The 27,043-nt window shown below is 40.1% G+C and overlaps 1 protein-coding gene and 1 long non-coding RNA gene across 15 annotated transcripts in view; one reads left to right on the top strand and one right to left on the bottom strand.

Annotated features, from left to right (window-relative positions):
• Nucleotides 1-2,582, bottom strand: part of LOC135906658 (uncharacterized) — a 16,979-nt gene extending 14,397 nt beyond the window's left edge. The window contains exon 1 of the long non-coding RNA XR_010565801.2: nucleotides 2,440-2,582. This is a non-coding gene — a long non-coding RNA (uncharacterized lncRNA). The remainder of the gene's footprint in view (nucleotides 1-2,439) is intronic.
• On the top strand, nucleotides 2,135-27,043 carry LOC135906657 (UDP-N-acetylglucosamine transporter TMEM241 homolog). Of its 14 annotated transcripts, none has more exons than XM_065438186.2 (15): nucleotides 2,135-2,529; nucleotides 3,234-3,280; nucleotides 3,924-4,004; nucleotides 6,302-6,383; nucleotides 11,115-11,192; nucleotides 11,734-11,823; nucleotides 11,987-12,028; nucleotides 12,121-12,169; nucleotides 13,577-13,625; nucleotides 13,689-13,724; nucleotides 13,840-13,874; nucleotides 13,961-14,030; nucleotides 14,105-14,192; nucleotides 17,749-17,843; nucleotides 20,355-26,769. In XM_065438186.2, the coding sequence occupies exons 3-15, from the start codon at nucleotides 3,991-3,993 to the stop codon at nucleotides 20,458-20,460; spliced, it is 834 nt and encodes a 277-aa protein (XP_065294258.1). In that variant the 5' UTR covers nucleotides 2,135-2,529; nucleotides 3,234-3,280; nucleotides 3,924-3,990; the 3' UTR covers nucleotides 20,461-26,769. The 14 variants fall into 14 exon arrangements, with proteins under 14 accessions (XP_065294258.1, XP_065294252.1, XP_065294256.1 ...); XM_065438180.2 differs by lacking the exons at nucleotides 2,135-2,529; nucleotides 20,355-26,769 and adding exons at nucleotides 2,769-2,987; nucleotides 26,815-27,043; XM_065438184.2 differs by lacking the exons at nucleotides 2,135-2,529; nucleotides 20,355-26,769 and adding exons at nucleotides 2,769-2,987; nucleotides 26,815-27,043 and having other exon boundaries at nucleotides 17,776-17,843.

Here is a 27,043-nt window from a genome sequence, read left to right on the forward strand (position 1 = left end):
GTAATGCAGCATATGTAGCATGTAATGGATTATTTCCACCACATAATGACTTCTGCCGTTGAAAGCATGCAACAAAACCATTAGAAGAAAGAGAAGGCTAGCCAGAGAAAGATGTCTATGAAGATACACAACACAAATTTGCACTCTCACTCTGCGTGGTATGACAGCACAAAAAATACATATGGAAGGAATGTGCATTTGTGTGGCTATCGTTTAACAATTTATTCACTGCACAACAAGTGGGAATTGCATAGCAGATACTGAAAGGGGTGAAAATCTGCTTTTGAATCAATGTTTTTTCTATAGGTGGCTGTTCTGGCTTTTCTGGTAAGTGATATACTGAAGCAAGTACTCTGCACTTTGCAGTGAACAATGTGGTAAGTGTGATACATGCACACTATGCAAATTACTTTCCTGTGGACGCTTTGCTCTAGTACAGGATATACAGTGCTCACAGAGTTAAATTGTCGAAACTGCCTGGAGGTCTGTGATCTATCACCCACCTGTTTGGCAGCATTTTAACCTTTTCAGACGCTGTGTACACATGTACAGTAATATAGTGCATCAACAGGAAATCCACTGATCAAAGTAATTATATATAAAATGTGTTGCATACATCTTGAAACTTGTTATTGGAATTGTGCTGCAATCTTGAATAACGTGCAGAATCTTTTAGCAAAATGAGTGGGAAGGTAGACGGTCGGGCGTTTTTACTCTGTGTCAGTATGTTGCATCTAGCGGGTTCGTTTCTTTCATCCTTTTTCATGATGTCATGCACCAGGCATAGTATTCAAGTGGCTGGATACGTGCTTTTCAATCTTTTCAAAACATGAAATAGTTTGTTCTCATATTTGATGTTCCTATAGTGAGTTTTGCTTGGAGTCCACATTCTGTAAACTCTTTAAAACTCGCTAAACAATTGAAAATTCATTTTTTTCTGCAGCCGTACACTTTCTATGATTCTGAAGATGCAAGAAATGTGGTGAAAGCAAGTTTTCAATCAACAGGATAAAATGGCGTCTGAAAGGGCTAAACACACAGTGTGTCGGGGCCAGCCTGGGACTCGCATGTTGCCTTCAGCGGTACCACGATTATAAGAGTGGAAGTAGCGGCCAGTTTTTACATAAAAATTGAGAGATGCACTAACACTGGTCCCAAGTGAGCCTGCATGGCTGTGGTGAACGTTTGAGGCCACGACTACCCAAGCACCAATTGCACTAGAGGATGTCAATAGGACTACCATTGAGACTGCCATGATGCTCACAGAGTGGTCTGGGTTAACATGTGGGGCAACTCAACTACATGTCGGGCAAGTTGGTAGCTGTTCTTTGGTATGTCATCATCAGCCTATTAATGTCCACTGCAGGACGAAGGCTTCTTCCAGTGATCTCCAATTACCCCTAACTTGCACTTGCTGACCCCATCTTATGCCTGCAAGTTTCGTCATTTCATCATATCGCCAAGTTTTCTGCTATCCTCCGCTGCACTTCTCTTTTGGCACCCATACTGGTTATCTGCCTATGCATTGCATGGCCTGCCCAACTCCATTTCTTCTTCTGACTGTCGACTGAAATATTGGCTACCCTGATTTACTTTCGAATACACGGCTGTCTTCCTTCGCCTAACATTCCTCATTCTATTGCTTGTTGCACACTCCTTAACTTATGCTTGAGCTTCTTGGTTAACTTCCAAAGTTTCTGCACCATATGTTAGTGAGAATGCAATGATTGTGTGCTTTTCTTTTCATGGATAAATCTGCCAGTCATGGCTTGGTAACGCCAGCCCTGTGCGCTCTAGCCCATTTTAATGTGATTAAAATTCTCGAACTTCACCCAGTTTGGGGTATGCTTGTCTGTATTTAACTTCTTTCACGCGAAACCTGGGTCACTCGGTATGTGAGATTGTTTATATGACGGGTACCTGTGGCTCTTAAATGAAAAAAAAAAAAGAGTTCTGAAAGTGTCGTTGTGCTGGATGGTATCGAACCTGTCATATATATATTCAATCTTTTCTAAATAAATATGAAGACGTGCGCCGCGCGCAGACTTCGCGTCGGCGGCGGCGCCGTTCGATGGCGCAGCGTGTCGAGAGGGAAAATATGCCATCGAAGCGCGAGATAATTAGGAGCTTAGCTGTAGTACACGCCTAGTACATGACGCGTTTCGGCGGTGGCAGTAGGTGGTGTCCAAAACCTGACGTCTATGGCGTATTTCCGGCTCCCAAAATCGATTCTGCCGCACTCAACCAGTAGAAGCAGGGCCTTTAAAATCCGTATATTAAGTCCAGAGGGTGCCGTCCTATCGTGCCACTCTATGGGCCGTAAATTTGTCGCTGCATTGCTTCTGTTAATCGCATTAACGTGATAAATGTGCTCTTGCACAGATTCTAGAGGCTGACTGCAAATCACGAATTTATTACCTTTATCTTCTGCATACTAACCTTCAACCCTACCCGCACCCTTTGTCGGGTAAGGTCCTCAATCGTTTGTTGCAAGTCATCTCCAGAGTTGTTGAGGACAATGTTGAACAGGTATAGTATAATTTTCGCCATCTGGAGATTCCGAGGATGCAGAGTCCTTGTTGGGGTGTTATTTTGCCTGATGGTACTATATCGTCGAACTCAACATATCTTTCCCAGAAAACGTGCGTGTGCTTCGTTCCTTCAACGAATCTGTTGGATCCCTTCCGCCGCACAAAAAGTAGAAAGTAGCCATGAAGTAGCCGCGAAAAGCGGTCACGTCTAGCCACCCTGACATACCCTGACTTGTTTCGGATTTCGAGCCAACGTGCCATATTCTTTTTTTGCGCGCAACATGATTCTCGCGCGCGTTCATTTGTGACGCTTACTTGCTGAAGATCAAATGTTGAAACTTGCAAATAACGCTCCGAGCGAGCAGGAGACGGGATGCACTTATGCTGCGCCAGAGCACTACAGTCGTTGTTGCTTTCTACATTGTCTTGTTTAGCTCGACGTTCATCACAAACAAGGTAAGACAAGCATATGGTACCTGCGAGCGTCGGCGGAATGTACTTGCATTTTAATCTGTCTGTTTTCACTGTGCTTGGAGTATTCGCTTTTGTACGACGTCGCTTTAATTAAACTGCTTTGATACATATGAGAAGTGAACGTCCAGGCCAGAAATGCGAGCCGCTGTTTGAAGCATGTATTATCGAAAATGCATAGCCTAAAAGCCTGCCTTGTGAATGTGTGTGTGTGTTTTTTTTTTTTTGCAGTATGTACTCACCGTAGAGAGGTTCGCCTATCCAGCAATTTTTCAGTGGTAAGCAGAATTCGTTTGCTGTTTGTCGTTTGCAAGTTTGAACAAATTATTGCAGTTTTATGTTGTCTCCACGCGGAAGTACAGATGCTCGTCCAGCATCTTTCCTCCGAGCTTAGGAAGGTAAATTAAAGCGGGTCGTTGTATCCATGTATATTTCAGTGGGGCGAAATGAAATCGGCCTCAGAACTGCAAATTTATCATGTGGTGTCGTCGTCCTGCTTGACGGAATTTAAAAACTAGAAGTATGGCACTTTCGTTTTACTGATGCTGCGTGTTGACCTGGTTAAGAAGTCGGACTCGGTTAAACGTGTGCAGCTTGCAGGCGCATGTCGGAGAAGTCATCGTTGCTCAACGATTAAAATTTGTCTTGTGTAAAAACTCGGGTTGAAATGTTAATCTTTGTGCATAGTGTTTCCAATATTTCGGAAAAGTTTTTGTTTATCACACTGCATAATCGGCCACCTCGCATTTGCGCGTCTTCTAAAGCAGCTGACATTCACACCGTAATAGCTACTGCATGCTTTGTAGTCGCAGGAGCTTATTCATTCTATATTTCATATTGTGAACTTGCCGTGTGAAATGAAAATTTTCTGAGTTCTTACGTTGTTCTGCTTTGCGATTTGTTTCCTATGTTGTCTGACAGCTGGCAGGTCCTGGTGGCCGCTGTTGGCTTTGTTATAGCTGCTAGCTGTTGGAAGTGGAAATGGCACATGCAATGTATGATGTGAGTCATGTTGCTACATGTAGACTTATTTGTGAATTATGCTGTCCATAAAAATACAATAAACCTTATCTCCTGCTAATTCTTTGAGATGCCTGCATGTTGTTATTGACATTTGAAATGGGAGTGAAACGAAGAGCAAAGGTCTGTCCATTTTATGCATTGTAAGTTGGTTTAGGCTGCTAAAATCTTTGACTATTGCCCACTTTTAAAATTGCTTCCCGTTCCTCACTGTCAGTGTCGAGTGTGAGCTGCTACCTTTAACTGTCCATTAAGACAAAATATTTTTACTACACTCGCTAACATCAATTCTTATTTGTGAGGCATCTGTGCTGTGCAGCAAAATTTATAATGATATTGATCAAGTAGTCAATAACACTATGCCAAATTTTATTTCTTTCACTGAAGAATTTGTGTGTTGTGTAATGCCATTGTTGAAGACCAAATTGCACTAAATAGTATATACATATCTTTTTGCCTAGTTTTGTGACATGTGGCAAATGTCAGTTAAAGAAGTAGTGTCAATGGCCTTTTATCGAAAAACACGTTTCTACTTTGCAAACGCTAACGGTATGAGCTAGGTTCCTGGCCGCAGTGGCTGCATTCCGATGGGTATTGAACACAAATGCTCATTGCACATTAAATGATGGGGACATCCATTGTGGCATCTCTCGCAGCCCCTCTTTTTTGGAACGTTAAGCCCACCAATCAAGTGCTTCATTTTCATGGATGTGTCCACATCCTTTGCCAGTTGCTCTGCCCACTGAATTGTGTGTGCAGACCTGTTATATAGTCCCACTCAGGTCCCGACTGAATTGTTTAAGATTTTCCTTCGTTCTGTTAATAAGTGAGATGTGACCTTGACCATTCTGTTGAAAGGTCTTTGTGGCATGGTTAGTTGTGGCACCAATTGCAGCTAGTCATAATGCGCACTACTAAAAACAAATGATGTGAACAAGTGTTACAGCACAGTTGCAAATTGCAGAATTTGTCTGCTGGCCATGCATATGCCACACTGTGTTCACATCTGCATTGCAGTCATCCTCTTTGCCATCGTTAAGTTAGGCATGATCTTCTACCAACAGTAATCACCACCAATATGGATTTATCTAACCATTTCCAGTTCAGTCCCCTCTAGAGCAGTCAGTTGAAAAATGACCGTGCTGCAAGCAGCAGTGAAGGCAGACATGACAACATGCATAGGACATGCCAAGATATCTGACACATCATTCAGAAATTATTTACCATGATGTGTTGATATCTGCTTTCCATGCCTCGTATGCTTTTCTAGCCAGGAGCACTCGGCGACAGGAGCTAACAAGGTGCAGAAAATGAACCAAATAGACACAGCTCCATATTACCAGCATCAATTGCCCATGTCTTTTTGTTGCAAAGAAACTTGACAAACTTTTGTTGATGCTTCACTTGAACGATCAAATAGTGCGCTGAATTTGGTATGGTACTGTTACTTTCCTTTGAAAGTCACAGTTGTACTGTGCACCAGTGCTCCATTATAATTGTCCGTTTTAGACATAAGCCTACACTACCATATTTGTGATTGTGTACACGGGTTAGTGAGTGGTCAGGAATGGGCAGGCCTAGAAAAAAGAGAAGCAGCATCCTCACCCACAGTGTTCTGCACAAGCATACTTATCAGTCGCACCACCATTCCTCGGATGTTGCGTAGAGCCTAGGAGCTACATAATGTTGATGTCAGTGCTGCAAGGTGCTGCAGCATCAAGTAATCTACCTGTATAGTCCTGTGCATTCTTTAAACTTGATTTAAACTATGTTTATAGGAAGGTTTGCCATTAATACGTGCACAGAACGGACAATGTAGGCTGCAGTATGCATTGTGCAGCATATGACCTTTGATGATGATTATTATTATTATTATTATTATTATTTATTGTTATTGTTATTATTATTATTGTGTTGTTAATAGTTGCACCTGATACACAGAACATACTTTTCCCTCTTTCCCTCCCCCTTTTGTTCCTGAACAGGTCGTGCCTTTCTTTTGCCTTTCCCTATTGCTCAGGGAAAACTTTTTACAGATATAAGTGTTTATATAGCTCAACTCACTACAAAACAAGCTTTCACATGTGTTTATTTGTAGATGGATTACTATCCATAGTAGTTGAAAAAAATCACATTTTAGTCATTTACAGCAATGTTATGATGTTTGGTTGTATTGTGGCTTCATTGCTGTTGCGTAGCTCATGAAAATATGAAAGACAAATTATCAGGGAGTAATCTGGATACATTCTTGGGACCTTGACCATTTGTTTTTATTTCAGATTGACTCTTCAGTACATTTGGAAAACTATACCTTATTATACACTGAGCATATATGCTGGCTCTCGGGCCCTCACAGTCCTTGTGAGTTCGTTTTTTTTTGTTTTTTTTAAGTGAAAGGCATTACATGCATAAAGCTTGAGCACCATAGCACTGTGTACATGACAATTGCCTATAAAATTATTTGATAACATGCTACAAGCATATCTCTAGCGCCTGATGACATGTATTACTAGGGATTACTACTACTAGGGACGTTCCAAAAATAAGTTTCATCATTTTCTTTAAAGAGAAGATGGATACACCAGGTAAAACAAACAATCGCCATAAGAATCCACGCCTGTTGCTAGTTCAACGATGGAAGGAGCGCCAGCAGAGGAGGAATGATGCATGCACAGAGCGCCGAAAAAAGAGTAGCAGCAGACCGGCGTGCCCGGGGTTATTTGAATACAAATTGTGATGGCAGACAGACGTGTGCTTACGACATGGTCACCAATGGAAGTGTATGCTGTTATCCAGTATGAATGGGCACCTGTTCGCTGTATTGAAAGCCGCACTCTTGGGATGTCACTTTCAAAACAATGCTGAGGCGGAGCAGGCTGTGCGACGATTCCTTGCATTCCATGGCACCGAGTTTACCAGAGTGGTTTCTTCAAACTGATTGCACGCTACGACAAATGTCTCAATGTCGCTGGCAACTATAGGAAAAATAGTGCAAGGTTTATATTTCATGATGCCACGGTGTATTTTTTGGGAGGAAATAATGTTTGTGTGGAAATAACTGACAAAGCTTACTTTCAGAACGCCCTTCGTAATTAGGTGTGTGCAAATATTTAGGGTTTTGAATGCAAAAAACTTCCAATTTGTATTCAGTTAAAGAATTGGCTATTTGAAGTTGATTCGTTTCTATTCGAATAGAAGAGATGACACTTATAGAAGTTTACAGGGAGAAAGATAAAACAAGTGGTACCCATTCCCAATAACTCTGTTGCTGGAGAGCTGGGGTTGTTGTTAAGGCAAATGTTTCTGGAGTGAATACATGGAGCAGGCAAGGTCTGTTCAATAATTTACTCATTCAATAAAGATGCCTCGACTTTAGACAGCCTGCAAATTTGTAGTCTCAAAAGGTGCAAGGCAATTTATTATTAGTTGGCCAGCTTCACTGTGTTTGTATCCGTTTAAAACAATGTGTGGTTCAGCAGTGTTACATGTAGCTTCTTTAAGAGTGCAACACTCTTTGTGCATCTGTTGGCATGCTGTTGATCCCGGCCACTGTGGCCGCATTTCGATGGGGGCGAAATGTGAAAACACCCGTGTGCTTAGATTTAGGTGCACGTTAAAGAACCCCAGGTGGTCGAAATTTCCGGAGTCCTCCACTACGGCGTACCTCATAATCAGAAAGTGGTTTTGGCACGTAAAACCCCATAATTTAATTTTATGCGAAGCATATTACGAGAGCTCAACCCAGCTCCTCAGGCGCGGCGGTTTCGCCTTGAAACCACGTGACACCGTGACGTCACGACAGAGGAGAAGTGGCTTTGGCTCAACTCTTGCAAGACGGGCTGGGTGGGAATCGAACCAGGGCTACCACTGAGCCACGAGTACGATGCTTCAAAGCGGTACAAAAGCGCCTCTAGTGAATGCGGTGTTGCCTTAGAAACGAGCTGTTTCTAAGGCGTGCGTCTCTTGCTCAGGCGCACATTTCGTTGCCGCGCCGAACGCTGCTTTGCTCTACGCTCACCGCGTCCAATGCGGGGCGCGTAGTCGCTGCCCTGTAGCCCATTGTCTTACACCCCTTGGCGGGTCGACGGGAACGCTGTCGCGTTCCACTCTTGAAGGCGAAGCAGTAATGCATGAGTTGTTTCTTCGTCTAGCCGAACCAAATATAGCCAAGCAACAGCAGTTCACCAGGCTAAACAGTGGTTCAACAACTAAAATAAAGGCTAGTATGCTTCGCATCCTGGGCTTAACCTTACCTAAGCCACAGCCATTTTTTTAATTTTTGGCATGCTGTTGCCTTGTTTTGTTGCTGCCAATGTCATGGGGCACTAGAGACAATAATCTTTCAGTTGTTTCTCTTTTGCAAGCTCCTCAGTCGACAAGGTGTCCAGTTGTGAATAGCACTACATGTCTCGAATAATATGAATAAGCCTATTCTTTATCAGACAATCAACTTTACCTGTATGTTTTACTTTGTTAAAAAATGTTAATTTTCAATATTTGGTTTGATATTTCAGTCATTTTCTCGAATATTTGTATTTGATTTGATTAAGAAATATTGCTATTTGTACAGCCCTACGTTAAATAAGATGAACAACTCATAATTTAAATAAATGTGTGGGAAGTACATAATCTTAATCGGGTTGTACTGTTGCGCATTTTAGTGGAAATTAGTGGGTGTAATGTGGTCATGTATTGTTGTCTCATCACTACACTTGCACATGGGTAAACAATCATAAACTTAGCAGGATTGCATGTCAGTATCGCAGTACTGTATTAAGTTTACTGCAGATTCCGTTCTGTATGCTTATTTTTTGTGCGCAGTAGTAGTTTAAAAAATTTGACCTTTTGTTTGGTACGTTGCCTATTTTTCATTTTTGTTCACTGGTTGCTTTGAAACATCATTTCGCTGCTTTGGAAACTATTGCGACTACTTGCATCATAACATGAAAGTTACTTTTGTTCTCTTGTTTGACTGTATTTCATTCTTGAGCCTTTCAGAATTTGTTTTATGTAGAGTAATTATGTAAAAAGAGGGGGGGGGGGTGATTTGACAGCCACCGTGCCAGCATGCAGCTTAGAAAAAGTCCTTCAGGCTGTAGGACAGCTGTACACATTCATTTATTGAGCTTAAGGCCATTAAACTTCCCTGGAAATAAAATACTTTAGCTTATTGTGGGCCTAAATAGTCGCCCGCTGATGCCTGTTTCAACAGTTTATTTGTTTTTGAAGATTGGAGAAGTGTGTAAATTTTTTTATTTTAGCCTTGTTACACATGACTGTACCTACCTAATTTTGCTATCCCTAATCCGTGTCTCGTATGTATGCAATAGTACGTGTTAAGCTATACTTGAATACACCTTGTGTGAACCGTTGATCGTAGCACCTATAGCTCCCTTCCCAAGTACTCTTGGGAGACCACACTCACTCACTATGGTAGCTGTATAGAGTAAAGCCAGCTGTGGGTGCATTTTGTCGTGTGATTGTAGGCATGCTTGAAATTATGAGTGGCCTGTTAAAGACAGTTTGCACTCAAAGGCCAGCTAGAATTTGTGCTTATTTTTCAGTGTTGCTGTGACTCATCATGCAGAAAAAAAGAAAAAAAAAGTCGCTGATGTTTCTTTTTTTCGTACCACCTGCAGGACCTCCCCTGTGTGGTTGAGTAGCTAGCACAAGTTTTTATCTTCTTTATCATGCAGCCACTCCATTTTGACATAACCTGTCTTTTATGTATCCTACCTGTTCATGGTTCATTGAACATAAAAAAAACCGATAATGTTGCACTTCAGTCATATTTAGGACTTCTCTATTATGTCAAGAGTAGATGTAGCTACCTATACAATAGAAAACAACCTATTTTCAGTGGTATTCAAGAGAGTGTGAGGAACTTGCATACCTTAATGGTTAAAATACCCCTTTGCATATTTCAGAAAGAATTTAAAGAAATAGAAGGTTGCCCTATTTAGCGAGAAACTGAAATAACTTGCAAACGGACTGGGCACATTCCATTGTCACGTGTAGCACCAGGCAAAGCAAGCCATCAATGACATTTCTGTGAATGAACAGGTCATATGGCTTAATTATTCAGTACAGTTATGTGATACACACTGTGACAGTATGTTAGATTGAAAAAGACAATGGTTTGAGAATGTGTGCAAAAGCTTGGCTGTAAAATTACAGAAACATTTGGGTCCACATAAACAGCTGGATGTTGTAGCCAAGCCTCTCGAGCCGCAGCTGCTGTGATAAACAAATTTTACAGCAAGTGGCTGTCTGCATTGTACTTGGCACTGATCCTGTTTGCTTTCTTTTTATGCTTTGATGTCCCTCCCCTCTCGCACATTGCCACACTGAAGGGCACATCCGCTGCTCTGGACTAGCAGCTATGGTGTTGCACTGCTAAGCACAAGGTCGCAGGGTCAAACTACGGTCGCGGCAGGTGCATTTCAGTGAGGGCGAAATGCAAATACGTCTGTGTCCCGCGCATTGGGAGCATGCTATAGATCCCCTGATGGTCAAAATTAATCCGGAGCCCCCCACTACGGCGTGCCTCATGATCAAATCCTAGTCTTGGCGCATAAAACCCCAGAATTCTATTCAGTTCACTGAAGGGCACAACAATGTGCTGTGCTCTCACTTTCTTTTGTGAAGGTAAAGAGGCACTACACTAGTCTTTCACTCATTGCCAGTCTACAACGCTGGTGCAGTAAACCAGCCATGAGGAAAAAGAAGTCAAGTGATACTGGTAACTCCCAATTCTTTTTGCCGCTGCTGTATGTTTCATTCAATATAGCTGAATAATCACTCTCATGGCCATTCTTGCAAAGGATTTTTCTACATTGGCACTACAAAAGTATTTGCCTGTGTCCTTCAGGTACAAAGGGTCCCACTTTGTAGAAAGAACACTGTCAGGCTAGAGGTGGAAAAGTAAAGCTGACATTCCTGTGAGTGGTTCTGAAAGTGGTTGCAGGCACTTTCAGAACATAGCCACTTTCAGAACGTAGCCAGACGGTGCTACAGGCACCGTCTTCTGTAATATAAAGTGCTGGCTAATGTTCGTGAACCACATAATTTTGCTGTTTTTGTTCCATTTAGCCTCTTTCCATATTTTTGGGCATCCACAACTCATTGCTACTTGTCCACTGTGGGTTGGATCTTGACTTAGGGAAGCAGGTGAGCGTCTCCTCTGCCCCCTCCCATTCTTTTGTTTCTTTATGTTGAACATTTGGGTTATTTCTTAAAAAGCATATGTTGAGAGTTAAACACTTTTGTCTCTAAAGTCCATTTTGTATGCTGAGAAGTAATAATGTACCTATCATCTCCCAAAAATAACATACTGAATTACAGTATGCATAACAGTCCTAATAGTACAACAGTGACAAAAGCATTTAGCTAACACATTAGTGCATTGTTTTGTGGTCTTAACATTATGAGGCATTCAGTTGATCAGCTTCCAGGTAGGTGGATTTCAATACAGTCAGCTTAGACTTGCTCTTGACTTTCAACAAGGACACTCAGCTCCTTGGGCGGCTCCGAAAGCATGTTACCTTTCCCAGCTTCACCTACTAAGCTTTAAAGCTAACCTCACTTATTAATCTTTTCATCATTATCGCTACTATAAGCCGCTCACTACTTTATTTGACTCGTTAGTTCACAGACTTCCAGTGTGTTTGATTAATTTAGACTGAAATATGTTTTCGTGCTGCTGTTACAGAGTATTTTCTTCAGCACTAACCCGAAGGACTTAGTAGCATTTACTTCGGTGGCTGTGAGCAGTATAATGCTTGTTACCACTGTGCCAAGAGTAAGTGCTTTTTCATTTACCAAGACAAAAAAAAAATCCTCTATTCGGGAATCTTTCAGAGTGCATCTGTTGCTTTGAGGCATAAATGTCTGCCATAATAAGTATGATTGTTAGTTAGTGATTTTCAAGCTCCATGTGCGATATTCTTTTTCTGTTCCGCAAGCTTGCTTTCACAGGAAATCAAATCAACTTTATGCCTAAACTGGTAAATGTCGTCTTTCTTGCTGTATGCTCGGCAATTATTGAGGCAGAGCTTGTTTCTGTAGCTTATCTCTTGTGGCCGTGATTTTTTTCCAGGGCTTTGGTAGTGCAATGTGGTGGATGTTGCTTCATATCTGTTGTGCAGGCAAGTATTGAAATTGTCTAGAAAGCTGCAGCTAGGTTTAATGTGCACAATGTCTGTACAGGTGTCCAAATTTATTCAATAACGATTGTGCTTTTTCTTGTGTGCATTGTTCATTCATTTCTTTAATTTCATCTGTAGGTATCACATTTTAGTGTCTTCCAATAGTTTTTTACTAAAATTACTTGAGGGAAATCTGGCACTGCAATCATTCAAACACTGGAAACCACGGGTAGTCAAGTTGACTTCCTTTAATTTGGCGTCTGCTAGACGATAGTTGCAGTTGTCTGAAAAGACAAATTAAAGGCTTTTAAAAGGGATGGATTCTAAGGACTTATAAATGTGGTTGACTTCAGAAGCAGGCCGATGTAACTTCTGTCAAATTAATGAAAGTGAAGTGTATATCAATTTTTGTTTGGCATGGCATTGTTCCAAAAGTACATTGTTACTTCTTCATTGTTCTTTGTGGTTCAATTGTGCTGTATCGTAGTAACATTTAGAACTTCATTTAATTTACTTTATCACATAGCTTTTCACAATTAAATCATGACGCCTGTCACTTTATCTAGATTATATTTAGGCAGCTTCCCACAACAGGGGCAAATTAAATTATTCTTAATATTATAACCTAATATTCTCTCTTCCAGTGTCCTCAGAACAGTCAAATGTTGGCAAGTATAGCCTAAATGGGGCTGACCATTGCCATGTAACAAATTGTAGTAACAGATTAACTTCAAGGAGGTTAACATAGGGAGCCACGAATATATTCAGAGCCAGAAGGATGAAGTTAAGGCTGTACATCCAATCATTTGTGTACTAATTTAACAGTTGTACTTGGCTGCACACGTAGAAGCCATCACCAGCATTAAACATTATATTCCTTGGGTGTTGTGTCTACTGTTGTAGCTGCCATGATTATGCCTCAGAATCACAAGCACCAAAGATGCTTATCATGGCTAAAATGTATTCAATACATCTTAAAACACTCCTGTATACACCTATGCTACGAAATTACATACAAAGTATTTTGGAAAAAGGTGCTTGAAGATGTCTGGTTGCTTGTTAGCTGCACTTGTATGTTGTCATATACTGGGTCATCTTTATTTTGTTTTTCTCTTGGTAGACAAGTTACTGAAAATTTTAAACATAGCATGTAAAACTTTTTTATGCACGAAATATTTTTTTCGGCAATTCACTTGGGTACATATTTGTAGCAGCAGTGACAATCTTTAAAAAAAATTAACAGCTCTTACTCTGTTCTGCTGATGCCTATTTGTAATAATGCTGGAGTGGCAAGACATGTGCATAAGACAAACTTTCAGCAGGTGGAATTAGCATCTGAAAGGGTTGCTTATGCTTTTAACATTGATTAATGTATATGCACATAAAAGGCTTTCTTGTCTATTGCAGGTGTTATCCTTTCCGCTGAAAAGTCTTCTACTGTCTGCATTAAGACTGAGTAATGCAAGTAGCTGGTGACTGAAGCGCGTTTACTCTCTAATAAAATGTTGCTTTATTGCAGTGCATTCAACAGACAGATCATATATGCTACAACAAGGTTTGTTTCTCGAGCTGTGTAGCTTGAAGGGGTACCGTGTTTTTACTTTATTACACTGCATACTAACTGCATTAATAGTGCTTAACTTAATGTTTTCTTGTTTTGTATTTTCTAGTTTTATTTTACTGTTGCCTGCAAGTTACTTCTTGGGTGAGCATATATCTACATGTAAAAATGCTTATGCATTGTTCTGTGCGAGGGGTAGCTGGCTGTAGTAATGCTTGTCATTCTTGCAGGTGATTTTCATGCAGTCTTCCTATACCCCTATCTTACGTCTCCTGGGTTTTGTTGGTCATTTGTTTCAAGGTTCTTGTCTTTATCTTACACTCTTAGTGAATGTTTTGCTTGTGTGCAGGCTCAACATCATATTTCTTTTTCAGTGCTCTTTTGGGATCATTGCTGTTAATACTCCACCCCATGATTTCATCTTTAGAAGTTGTCAACCTGAATTATATTGGCCTAGCTAAGGTAATTCAGCATCTAAAGTGCTTTATGTGCATAGGTCTCTTGTTCTCTTCAGTCATATTGTACACGCTTGAGAGCACCTTGCATTGTTCAGTTGTACATGCCGTATTAGATTAGTGGCTTTGGCGTTGAGGTCATTGCTTCGATGGTTTGATCGTGGCTGCAGAGGCTGCTTTTTGATGGGTGTGATAAGCAAAAATGCTTGTGTGCTTAGATGCTTGTGTGCACGTTAAAGAATCCCAGCTGGTCAAAATTATTCTGTGGTCACCATATGATGGGCCTCGTAATCCATATGGTTTTGGCACATAAGAGCCCAGAATTTGTTTTATTTATTGCATTTAAAGTATTCCTGGCACCCACAACCTTGTATTTGGAAAATGTTTTGAGCCCTTTAGAAAATAGCTCAAAAGAATTGAAGATGTTTCAGTTTAGATGTCTGTATTATTTACGCCAGTGAATAATTTGGTGAAAATTTATTTCTCTGACAGTAGATATATGAGGAGGTGCTGATAAAATTAGAACTGTTCTGTTTTTCTCACAATTGAGGCTTTATGTTAGAAAATACATTATCTTTGCAGGTTAGGTTTGAATAAGACTATAAACTTTTATTTTATTCATCTTTGCTCTCACTTCTTTTAGTGATAAAATGAAGGTATGAGTTGCAATAAACTTGAAACAAAGCTCCCTATGCACTGACAGAATTTTTCTTAGGGAAGTCTTGCAAGCAGACAGTGCTCTTTTATATGCAGCAGTAAAAGGTGGGTTGTGGTTCAGACAAGCCTGCAGAAGTGAAATTTTGAATGTGAATGTTTCACGGGATTGTTTTGAACAGGAAGATATTGGTTAAATTCACAGCAGAGGCCTTGAACTTGTCAAGAGCATGTTGGTTGCATAATGATTTAGGCATTTGCATGCCTCCCAGCACTCTCAAATTTCTCGTAAGGTTTACGAAATCAGGCTCATTCTGTAATTTTGCAAATGATTCATCAAATTAAAAAAAAATTAATCCTGTTGGTGAAAAAGCATTGGTCATCAGTGTCTGACCGCGTACCCTTGGAAGCCTTCTGATGGTGAAAGGACACTAGAGGTGTACCTGCGTCGAGCAAGTTAATTTACACAAGTTCCAAAAGTAGCGAAATCAGCAATGTCGCCGAATAAGTCTCAATGTGTTGCTTGTCAGTTTGGTCTGTTTCAAGTTTGCTGCTGCTTATGTGCCGAGTCTACAGATAAATCATCGTTAATACATTGCATGTATATCCGACAAAGGTGTGTACCCAGGGCAAATTTTTAAAAATATGCATGCTATTGTCCTCTCCTTTCCCCCTTTCTGTGTAGTGTCTGCAGGATTTTAAGAATTTGAAAGCTCACAGGTTGACAGGTATGCAGTTTGCATGAGTAAGGTTTGACCCTATTATATCCCTAAATGTTTTTGTGCTGACCAGATGCTTGCAATGTCGCTTCGTCTGACCTCATCTGCAGTGTGCTTCAGTTATTGCTTGTATGGATCACGAATAAGCCCGTATTGGTACTTTGTGAAAGGCATTAGTTGCATGAGTTGAGACCAGCGCCTTGTCTTGTCGTCTTTCTTGTGTGTGTCGTTTTGCGCTAAACAAAGTATTGATGCATTAGTTGCCATTTACAATCATACATCATTACTGGATAAGGTTGGGCTTGGTCACTAACCATTGGGGAAAGTTTAAGTAAGGACTGTTACAGCACTACACTGTAGCTGCATTCAAAGCACCCATCCTATTCACCGAATCTAGCACTCTGCAGCTATCAACTTTTTACCAGTCATAAAAAGCACTTGCAAAAGTTGTACATATTTCTACTCGTGAAAATGCCATGACTGCTGCATACCTAGTCGCAATTTTTCCTGGGTTTCTACACAGGTTAAAGGAGCATTGCCAAAAAGGCATTCATCTTTGGGGATGTATTGAATAAGTGCAAAGTCAGATTTTTTTAAAGCTTGTATTATCTGTACTCCTTCATATACACTCTGAGTAAGGGTTCTTAAGGTGTTATACTACTACTGTTAATTTGGAAGTAAAATAACAATTGTAGTTTAGAATGAGCATCTCTTGCATTAAAGCTCATGAAGGAGCACTTTAAGAATGTGCTTTTGGAATTGACTTTGCTGTGTCGATCTTCCACTCATTATTACTGCATGTGTGCGTGGACATTTTGCTAGCCATGTCCTATGCTGCCTCTGGTAGATTCAGCACCAGATTGAGGGTGAGTTTTGTCTCTACGAAAGTTATTTGTCATAATGTGGGTGCTTGACCTGTTTTGTCTGCTGTGCTGTAATGCTCAACTGTTTCATTTCATTGGTGGGGTTTAATGTCCCAGTGCAGCACAGAGGCTCTGAGGCATGCTTTAGTGGGTACTCTGGATTAATTTTGGCCACCTAGGGCTTTTTTAACATGCACCTAGTGTAAAGTACATGAGCATTCTTGCATTTCCCCATTGGAGTTCAGCCACCATGGCAGGGTATTGAATCCATGGCCTCCTGCTCGGCAACAGAATGCTGTAGTGACTAAGCTACTGCATCAGATAACACTCAACTTTGGGCATCTATATTGCATATAGTGGAAGCTACAGAATGTATTTTTGCAGGTGGGCTGAGTCTTAAAGGGGCTCAACATTCCTCAAGGGACATTAAACAGAAAAATGATTTTCACTTGTATTTGTAAATTACCCTCCTACAATACCAAAAGCATCATTCTTACTGCGAGAAGACGGGTGTTGGCAGCACCTTGCATTTCCCACACCAGCTTGCCATGACATCGGAAATTTTGATGGTGTCTGCTAGGTCCTAGTTAATTCTTTATGGATAAAAATAGACTACATTGTGTTTTAATGAAGCCAAGGACTGAACATGCCAAGCTTCTGGAACATTAACTGAGCTCGGCAGGGTCAAAATATGAAAAGTACTTGAAATCTGTGATGTCGCATTGACATATCAGCTTTACGGTTTCAGTGTGAAATTAAAAAATTGAACAAATTCATTTTATTTTCTGATTATCAACCTATCATTGTAAAATTAATGACGATAGAGTTCTCAAACAATGCTTTATCGGTTTAGACCAATTTGTGCTTTGCTTTAGTGGGCCTTTAAAGAAAACTGAACGACCTGACCCACGAAAACTGACCACAGATCTTGTGTTACCTAAATTAGTAGTTTATTTGTTCTTGGAAAAAAAGATGGATACCACACACACTCAACGTTTTGAGTCGTATTTAAGTCATGCGTTCTTATCAAAATCTCTTGCATGTTGAAACTGAAATGCCGTAGTACCCACTGTGGTAGCCTAGTGGCTATGGCATTGCGCTATTGAGCATGTGGTCATGGGTTCAATCCTGGCTGCAGCGGCCACATTACTATGGGGGTGAAATGCAAAAACTCTTTTGGGCTGTGCATTAGATGCACATTAAAGAACCCCAGGCGGCTAAAATTCAAAATTCCACAATACGGCACTCCTCATCATGAAATTGTGGTTTTAAACGTAAAGCCGCAGGATGTTTTCTCTTATATTTTTTTATTTTTCAATTGCCGTAGGGCAATATTTGTTCTATTTTTCCCCAGGTTATTGTGTCGGCAATCTCTCTATTGTCATTTGGAGTACCTGCAGTGCCACAAGATTACCTGTTTTGGTGAGTTATCCAGCTGAAGGCACACAAACACAGTTCAGTCGACTTATGGTAATTCGACCTTGGTGGGCCATTCAAAACTGTTTCTCAATTTAAGTTCCAACTAAACTGTTCATTGAAAGCTTTAATGAAACCTAATTTATTTACTAGAACTGTCACATTATGATTGTATCATACTGTTTTTGCAAGCAACTTCTGCAAAAATGATCTCTTAGTGCTAATACTGTGGGATCCTGAAAATTCGAGTGGGTTCTTGAGCATTGTCACAATCTCATGGTTTTCAATGGGGGAAAGGGGGAGGGGCGGGATCTCGTTATTGGGAGCACATTAAGGTGCAGACAGTTTATGTAAACAAATTTGCTTATTGAAATCGGATACCTGGACGTGAATTGGAAATTTCGCATTGTGCTGTTCAAAGCTCCAGCAAACACAGTAGTGCATTTTCCACTCCACTCTCCAGCTGCTCCGGCAGCTTCAATACGTGCTGTACTAGTAGGATTTCTGTGTATTGCAAGTTGACAGGGGCCATTTGATGCAAGCATGGTAGTGAACCAACAGCTCCGATCGCATTTGAGTTTGTTTCTTTGCACATTGCTGGCATTCTAGTCATTTCAATCACAACTATTCACATTTTAACCACGAGTAACGATTTTCTGCATTTACAGACATGCAGTCCCATTTAATGTGGCTGGTGCGGCACTACTGGTATGGTAATGTATACAGGGTGTCTCAGCTGACATCAGCCAGAGTGTAAAAATATGCAGATACCACGTAGCTGGGCAGAAGAAAGGTAATGTTGTTTGCTGTTGAATGGAGATACTCAAAACAATTCTTTCCTTCTGCCTAATTAAATAATTAGCCTTAATCAACTTCTCAAATATTATAATTAGATGTAAGTGTCAATGAGAACATTGTAGAGTGACATGAAAAAACTCCTGATACAACTTTCTGTTCATTATGTGCTACATAAGTGCTTTTCCCAGCGTGAAAGAAGCCCACGAATACACGCAGAGTACCTCAAGCGGCCAGTTGCGCGGCAATTTTGCGTGCATTTACGGCCTTCTTTCAATGCTTGGAAAAACACTTCTATGTAGCATGCAGGGAGCAACAGAAAGCTGTATCAGGAGTTTTTCATGTTGCTGTACAATTTTCCCATTTAAACTTTTAATCTAATTATAATACTTGAGAATTTGATTATCTAATTAGGTGGAATGAAAAAAATAAAGTATCTCCAAGCGACAGCAAACAATACTACCTTTGTTCTGTCCAGCTGTGTGGCTTTTGCATATTTTTAAACTCTGGGTAAAGTTACCTAGGATGCCCTGTATATGGTGTGTTGTCAACACAAAATTCCAGTAAATGTGCCCCTTTCGTGCATGTCAGTATCGATTGGCACAAACTATGGTCTGCATCACCACGTGCTTCGCTGTTTCCCGATGTCGTTTCTGTGCCAAATGTTTTATTTCTTTTAGGGCAGATTCCATGCACGACATTTCGGCCATTACATGGGGGAAAAAAGTTTCCTACTTGTTTGGTCAAGCATGTGTATTGCAATTGCCAAGTATAGTAACGTCGTTCATATCAAAGCATATTTCGTTAGATTGTGCTATGGTTTATTGCAACCAACTTTTAGTTTCCTCATAGTTTGGATTAGCAAGATTCCACTGGATGCATAGCAAAAGTTGATCAGCTTTGTCTGTGTGTGCAAAGAACTATTCTGTGTTGCGAAGTTCTGCTTGCACTTCAGCCGCAGTCTGAAGGCGTCACCCTTACGTGAAAGTCAATGACTTGTATGCTTTTACCTCATTATCAGTGTTTACATACCCTGCCTAGAACTACCTCGATTTCAACACATGACAATGCAAACAAGCTGTGCACGTCGACACATGATGCTGTGAAAGAGCCATGATAGAGTGTGTAAGTGTGACTGAACGAGGACATAGAAGGAAACATACACAGAGACAGTGCCATCTCTGTGTATCTGTTTCTTTCTACGTCCTCGTTCAGTCGTGCTTACACACTCCATCATGGATTCAAATTAACTAGACCGCCAACGTGTTTTAACCAATGTGAAATAGCACCATCTGAAAAAAATTGTTGGCACGACACCATTATCCTATCAGTTTGAGTATGAGCACTTATGGTGTGAATGGTAGTGCTTGTTGTCTAACTGTAGACAATATGCTGTAGTTCAAAGGTGCTGATGTTTTACATTTCAGGTTTAAAATGTGAGCCTTTCTGCTGTAGGAAACCGCTGTGTATCCTTTAGGACTTTTTTCCTATGGTCAAACTAAAGGAAAAGGCCTATTTAACCAATGTCAAATTAGCAGAAGTCAACTATGCCTAGTATTATACATAGGATTGGATATCTTGAGGGTGTAGGAGGGTGTATATAGTATTGCACGATTATGACTGTCATAATCTGAGAAGTGGCTGTGCTTTGATAGTCACCTGTTAAACATACAAAATAGGTCTAAGGCGAGAACTGCCTCTTTTTTTTTTTAATCCTCACAGGACAGTACTGTCACTTCTTGCTGGCATGTTTGTCCCGAAAGCCATGGCTTCAGATGCTGATAGATGTGTCCTCTCCAACATTCGACAGTCAATGCAGCATGTCTGATTGGCATGTTCATGTGTTGTTACCTGCATATTAATGGCACTTTGCTTGAACTTTTTAGCTATAAGCATATGAGTTTCGTAACAATGTGCAGAGTCAGACTAAATATATTTTTTAAAACATTGAATTCATGAAAGTCATTGCAGTTATTGCCATATTTAATTAACAAGTATTAGGCTCTATGGTATCATATTTGCTTAATTAAATGTTTTTGACGAAGCTTTTATGTGTTGTAAGAAAAAGATTTCACAATGGTTATTTTCATTTATCATTTTTTTAAATTCTCCTCCATTGGCTTGCACACTTCTGTGTCGGCACTATCAGTGAAATTAGCACTCAGTGCAATATCTGATTAAAATAGAATTAAAGAATAAGAATCATTAGGAAATAGAGCCGTAAGCTGGCTCTCTGTTGCTGTTGCTCTCATATATGTTATGAGAAAAGTTGTCTTACGGCACAATGTTTTGTGTAAGTGACATTGCACAAGAGCGAATTTGGAGCAGCTCATTTGTGATTGAGTAGGCAGCTATTGTCACTATTTTTAACATAGTGTATTGAATGAGTGCCAAGCAAGTGTACTAGTTTGTGTCTTTTATTGTTGGTTCGTTAAAGGGTCACAAAAGAGAAATATTGAGACTACTTTAGGTAGTCGCACTTATCAAATTACAAATGTAGACAGATTTTACAATGAGCACTATTGGTAAGACAGAAAGGATGCAAAAAGTTCGAGATTGCCAGTGACACCATCATAAAATTTCTGCATTTGCACCCCATGACATCATAGATTTTTGGCAGTGTCTGCCTTGAGCCTGGTCTATCAGCAAAAAAAAAAAAAAAATTGTGTTGCACTTGAATGTATGCTGGGGGGACTCAGTGGGCAACATCATTTGTGGCCTCATTTTCTACACAAAAAGGTTCAAATTATACCACTTGCTTCAAATGGGATGAGCAAAAATTTTTAAGTGCAGTGCAGGGAATATAATTGTCATAGTTTCAGGAATGCATTATTAGCAGGGTGCATGACTGTCACATGCGCACTTTCAATTGCAATTGAAACCAAATACTGTTCAAATCTGTGAGCCTTATGGCTCCTTTGTACAAGCTTGCGAAAGGGTGCCAGTGGGGCTTGCAAATTTCAATTGTCTTGAGTTTGAATGCTCTTTGGAAATGTGTGCGAGACCGGAATATTGTTTACTACTATTAATAATTCAATTTCATATTTTTGGGCAGATGTTGTAATTGCGGAATTGAAGTCTGTCAGTGCTTGAAGCATGTCCACATTGTAGGGAGTGTGAGATCAGCACTATCAGATCGTTACTCCTCAGACTGTGAGAAAGTAGTTCAGTGTTCCAGTTAGCACTGTCCCACAGTGCTTTTTGTGAAACTATTAACTGGAACACCAATGCTGCAACACCACCCCCAATCCCCATAGATTTGGAAATGGAGACTGAAACTTGTGCTAGTCACAGGATTCCTATTATAAAGACAGAAAACCACTCAGAACATGAATCGAGATAATTCCGCAGATGGATTGATCCCCTATCATAGTGGCTAAAATTAGCCATGTTTTTCTCATTAAACGGGGATTTATACTTTTAATTTGTCATTCAATGTCACAAAACATGACCTTTGGTGCCCCACGCAGCAAAAACATGAAGCTGAATGAGAGGTCCACCATGTGGCCTTCTGCTAGTGTATGCGATTCCTGGTCTCTTCATCAGTATTAAAATGCAGTATACCTTTTATTATTATAAGTTTTTCCTGACTTACAATGTGCCTATAAGCCTTCATTTTCAATAAGTTGACTTGGCTCTTCTATCGACAGAACAACAACGATGGGGGCCAGCCAGCCATGACGTAGGCGTGTACTTGGAGAAAAACACGGTACAAATATAAAAAGTGTCCTTGCAAAAAACACGAACTTGTTGCACCAGCTTTTTATTTTCAAAAGTGGTTGAAAAAGTCAAAATGTAGGCGGCCAACCACAGTTACACTCACTCCTGTGAAAGCAGAACGATGGGGCCTTTCACAATTTTCAAGGTGAGCTATCGACATCACTCTCACTTCTCAGTGTTGCTGGAGGAGGGACTCTTACTTTTTAAGAGGCTGCTCAAATCGAAAAATTCGGCTTAGTAAATATCCACGCGCTTTCGGAAGTAACCGCTGCAGACACTACTGGTTCATTGTAAACACTACGGAGGGTGAGCTTTGCATTGCGCCATAAAAAAACTAGGTCCCTACAAATCGGTTGTTAGTCCCTTTAAGTGAAGACGCATGCATTGATCACAGCCAGCTTAAATTCTGCATTTGCAACATGTGCCCTAAAGTAACATCAATAAGTTACTTATCAGATCTCGGCTAGTTGTTAGTTAAGTGATAGTATCACATATTCGCTGTTGTCTGCTACTGCTAGTAATTTGTTGGCACAACAAAAGACTTATTCATATGCATATGCAGTCTTGCAACATATTGCTCTTCTCATTTGAAGCATGTAGTATAGTATTGTGAAATGTGTTATCGCACATGGCGCTGTCATTTGAGCGTGAAATCCTAAAAGTAACTTTGGTCTCAGCACCAATGTTCAACCAATTTCCAACAGATTTAGAAATAGTTTCTGAACTGTCTGCCAGTTTATATAATGTTTCTCTTTTGGTTCGCTTTAAGGATGTTTGAAAATTTTGTGAAGTGCTTCAAACTTAGGTCTATCTGTTGCTGACATCACCTAGTTAACCATTCATCACTGCTTCCTGTGTTACTGCTTATCTTGCTCGTTCTGCTTGTAAGAGGGTTTACTAATCCAAGAACTTTGCATTGTGATTTCATATCTGTGCTAATGTTGGTGCTGTTAAAGAGGTGTTCCATGAGGAGCTGTTAGGTTGCCTTTTGAGGTCATTTTAGTGTGTGCATTTAAAGGTTAGTGAATGGCACGGTGACTTATAATTTTTTCTGGTGTCTTAAGCCATGCAGGACCTTTAAGAAGGTTTTTGAGGACTTTCAGAACTTTTTTTTCCCTTTTATTAGTGGCACAGAATGTTTCGCTGCTCCTCTAGTTTGCTTTTATTTGTTTACCCGTGGTGCCGTAATGTCTTCTATGACATCACAAAGACCCTTGGGAAGAGGTAAATACGCTCTCTAGGGAGAGATACAAAAGGGGCTCATTCTGTGTTCCAGCTCTCGGAAGATGTGGACATTACTTTCACCACACATTGCGAAGTCCAGATGGCTAAATTAAAGGAAATTGAAAAATTGAAGCCAAGTAGAGGCTATGTCTGCTTTGCAGAAATCGTTGGATTATCACCACTTTTGAAATATCTGTCTTAGAATCTGCTAAACACTACATTGATATTTAGTCAAGATCGTCCCACACTGCTTGAAGGACACTTCTGGGGAACTGAACTGGAATACGAGTGTTCATGTAAGGATGGATAACTCAAAAGTGGTACTAGTCTTAGGATTTCTGCTAAGCAGACATGACTTCACTGCTGTTCTGCTATTGCAACACTTGCCCTAAAGTAAACTAAATTCTGAAGTATCTGCTTGGACTTTTAAAGATGCAGATTGTGTATGTACAGTTAAAACTCAATTTAACGAAGTGATGACCACGATCAAATTATTTCGTTAAATCGGGAAGTCTGTAACATTGAGAGGAATTTTTCGATCCTTCAAAATCTAAAATTGTAACGTAGTGACATGCAAAAGCTACCATGGCATTGTATTGCCACTAATCTATCCATCTGTCGCATATATCATGAAATAACGAAAAGAACCACCGCTTTCCATACAGAAGCAGTGTTGAGTCCACTGTTCCACGCATGGGTGTAGCGTGCAACCTCATCAAAATAAAGCTAGGGACAAGACCATGGCGTCTAGTTGTTTTAACACGATAGCTTTAGAGGCACGCTCAAAGAAAAACTCGTCTGCGTAAAAATGAGGACGAAATCAATGCTTTTTTACTCATTTATTTCAGGAAAAACTTCGCTAAATGAAGTTTGGACAAGTTACTTTTGTAATTCAGCTTGATGTCAACATTGAACCCTGTGGGTACCTGCTGGGGAATGGAAATTTCTTGGTTAGATCGGGAACTTCGTAATATCAGGTTTCGTTAGATTGAGTTTTAACTGTATATATGAGATTGCTGAATGTTACTGCTTTTGCTGATCATATTTAATGGGAGCTTCAATTCTGTACTTAAAAGAACTGTTGACTGTCTGGAATGTGTCCTGAGGTTACAGTGCTAAAGGCTTTGTTTTAAGCATATATTTATATAATAATCTCTTAAATAAGGAATTAGTTTCTGCTTTGTCAGTGCCTAGAGCAGAGATTCACCTACGTTACCACCATGATCGGTCAGCAGTATATGAGAAAGGTATAAAAAGAGTGAGTAAATTTTTACATTATACCAGTCATGTTTTGACACAATCATGAAAGGATTACACAAATCGACTCGCATCAATAAAAATGTTAATTGAAACTAGATAATTTCCTTCATGTGACATTAATATGTATGCTTTAGCCGCTTCCTTTACCAAATATTGCTTCCTTGCTGCACTGGAACTTTTTCCCCTTATGAAATGGTGCAGGTAGCTGGGAAGCATTTGTTTGCCGACAAAAAAGAAAGGAAAAAAATAACATTCGGATACTGACTTTGTTTCACAGAGGCCCATCACAATTTGCAAATATCACTTATGTTTTTATACTGCATAGTTAAAAGCTTATGTTGACTTTCTGTCCTTTCTGTGCATTGTTACAATTGCTCTTAAGTTAGTCATTTGACATCCATAATGAAAGGAGCTTGCAAATTGAAACATCACATTCTTAATTTTTTTCTTGTATTCTCCGGAGAAGCCACTATGAGTATGAACGCTTAAAGTGAAGATTTCAATTGCATGACGAAAGCAGGGGACCTTAATTATAGTTTGGCGGTTCATTTAAGTTAATCTCCACTTTGAAGAAATACATACAGCTATGTGAAGCATAGTTTGCACTTTTTGAGCCATTGAGTGTTGCTACTGTGCCACTTTTAAGTCATTGACACCCCTCCCCGCCCCACTTTTTTTTTCTTTGTTATTCTTAGCACATGACTCTCTGCTTCGTGATATCATTACCTCATGAATTGTATGCATTGCATATTGCACTTTTACGTTCATTTAATTTTATGCACTGCAACAACTGCAGTATCACTTGTGTTTCATACACATTGCGCTGCCTTTTATGACAATGGCATATGCTTCTCTGTATCTCGTAAAATGGTGAGAAATTACAACAGCAAGCAACAGGAGCAGTATGCAAGTGTCCTCGTCTTTCTCTCATTCTGTTAATTTATCTCCGTGAGTTACCAACTAGCCGAAAGCCACACTTTATCTAATCAAATATTGAGGTGATCACAGGCCATGTGGGACAAAGGTGTCTTGCCAAATCACAGCTACTTTTTGAAGTCGAGCTCTCATAAAGTGTATTGTAACTCGCTCAAATCCTTTTTTTTTTTATGTGTGCATATACCGTGTGCCTTCTGAAGCAGTTTAAGCACTGGTACGCTTTGTTGAGGCTGCAAACATGGGAAGGCACACTGTGTACAGTTAGAATCTAGAATTGAAAAAGTGTGTCCTTAAACTCTACCAGTGTTGCTGATTTTTTTTTATGTGCCTCGCTAAATTGCTTCAGTGCTAACGTCACATTGCATTAACGTCGACATTCATCGTGGGATGGGTTCTGCCAAAATTTTTTATTATGCATAATGTGAAAGAACAAGTGCTTTTGTAAGGGTACCTTTGGAGCTCAATGCAATTTTTTTTATTGCGGTTTTGTTCAGGTGTATACTGTGCTATACTGTGTTCACATATCCTGTTGCGCTAAAAGCTTTTCGTTACATATTCATTTGTTCACGTTTTCATACATGTAAATGTTGATCTTTAAAGGCCTTTGATGCCTTTTTTTTTTTCTTTTCTGGCTGTTTAGTTGTACCATGTTTATAGGCTTTAAAGCATTCTACGTAGTCGTTCAGTGTTGATGTTGTTGCAACCTAAATAATTTGTGCCTCTAAGACCCAATGTGATAAGCTCAAAATAAGTTGTCATATCTACTGTGTTGCCAAGTTACATTTCCAATGCTTAAATGGACCAGGGAAAGCTTTTTTGTTCCCATTTTCATGCACTGAGATTTTTGGTGCCTGTGGAAGTTTGCGACCATTTTGTGAAACCTGTGTACCTTGGCTAACTATACATGCTTTATGAAGCTGGTGTACAGCTTGTGCCATTTCTGTTATTGAGAACTCTTTGTACCCCTGTGCTACAAATAAATGTGTTCAATTTTTAATTATGCATTTCATACCACTGCACCTTCTTTTTATCTTTTTGACAGAGAATTTCGGGTAATTTACTCTGTCAATAGTGGGACGCCTCCATAGTGTGTTCTACGGGAAGTCGCACACTGGACAGAGGGCACCAAAAGTTGCAGGACAGGTGCATGTCCTGGTACCGCTGTTCATACACTATTAATTCTCACCATCTTGCCAACCAGTCAGCCATTACTCACTTCCACATTGTATGGCCAACAGAAGCACTTTTTCATTAAAAGTGCTTGATCTATT

The sequence above is a fragment of the Dermacentor albipictus genome, chromosome 1, assembly GCF_038994185.2.
Source record: "Dermacentor albipictus isolate Rhodes 1998 colony chromosome 1, USDA_Dalb.pri_finalv2, whole genome shotgun sequence".
NCBI lineage: Eukaryota > Metazoa > Arthropoda > Arachnida > Ixodida > Ixodidae > Dermacentor > Dermacentor albipictus.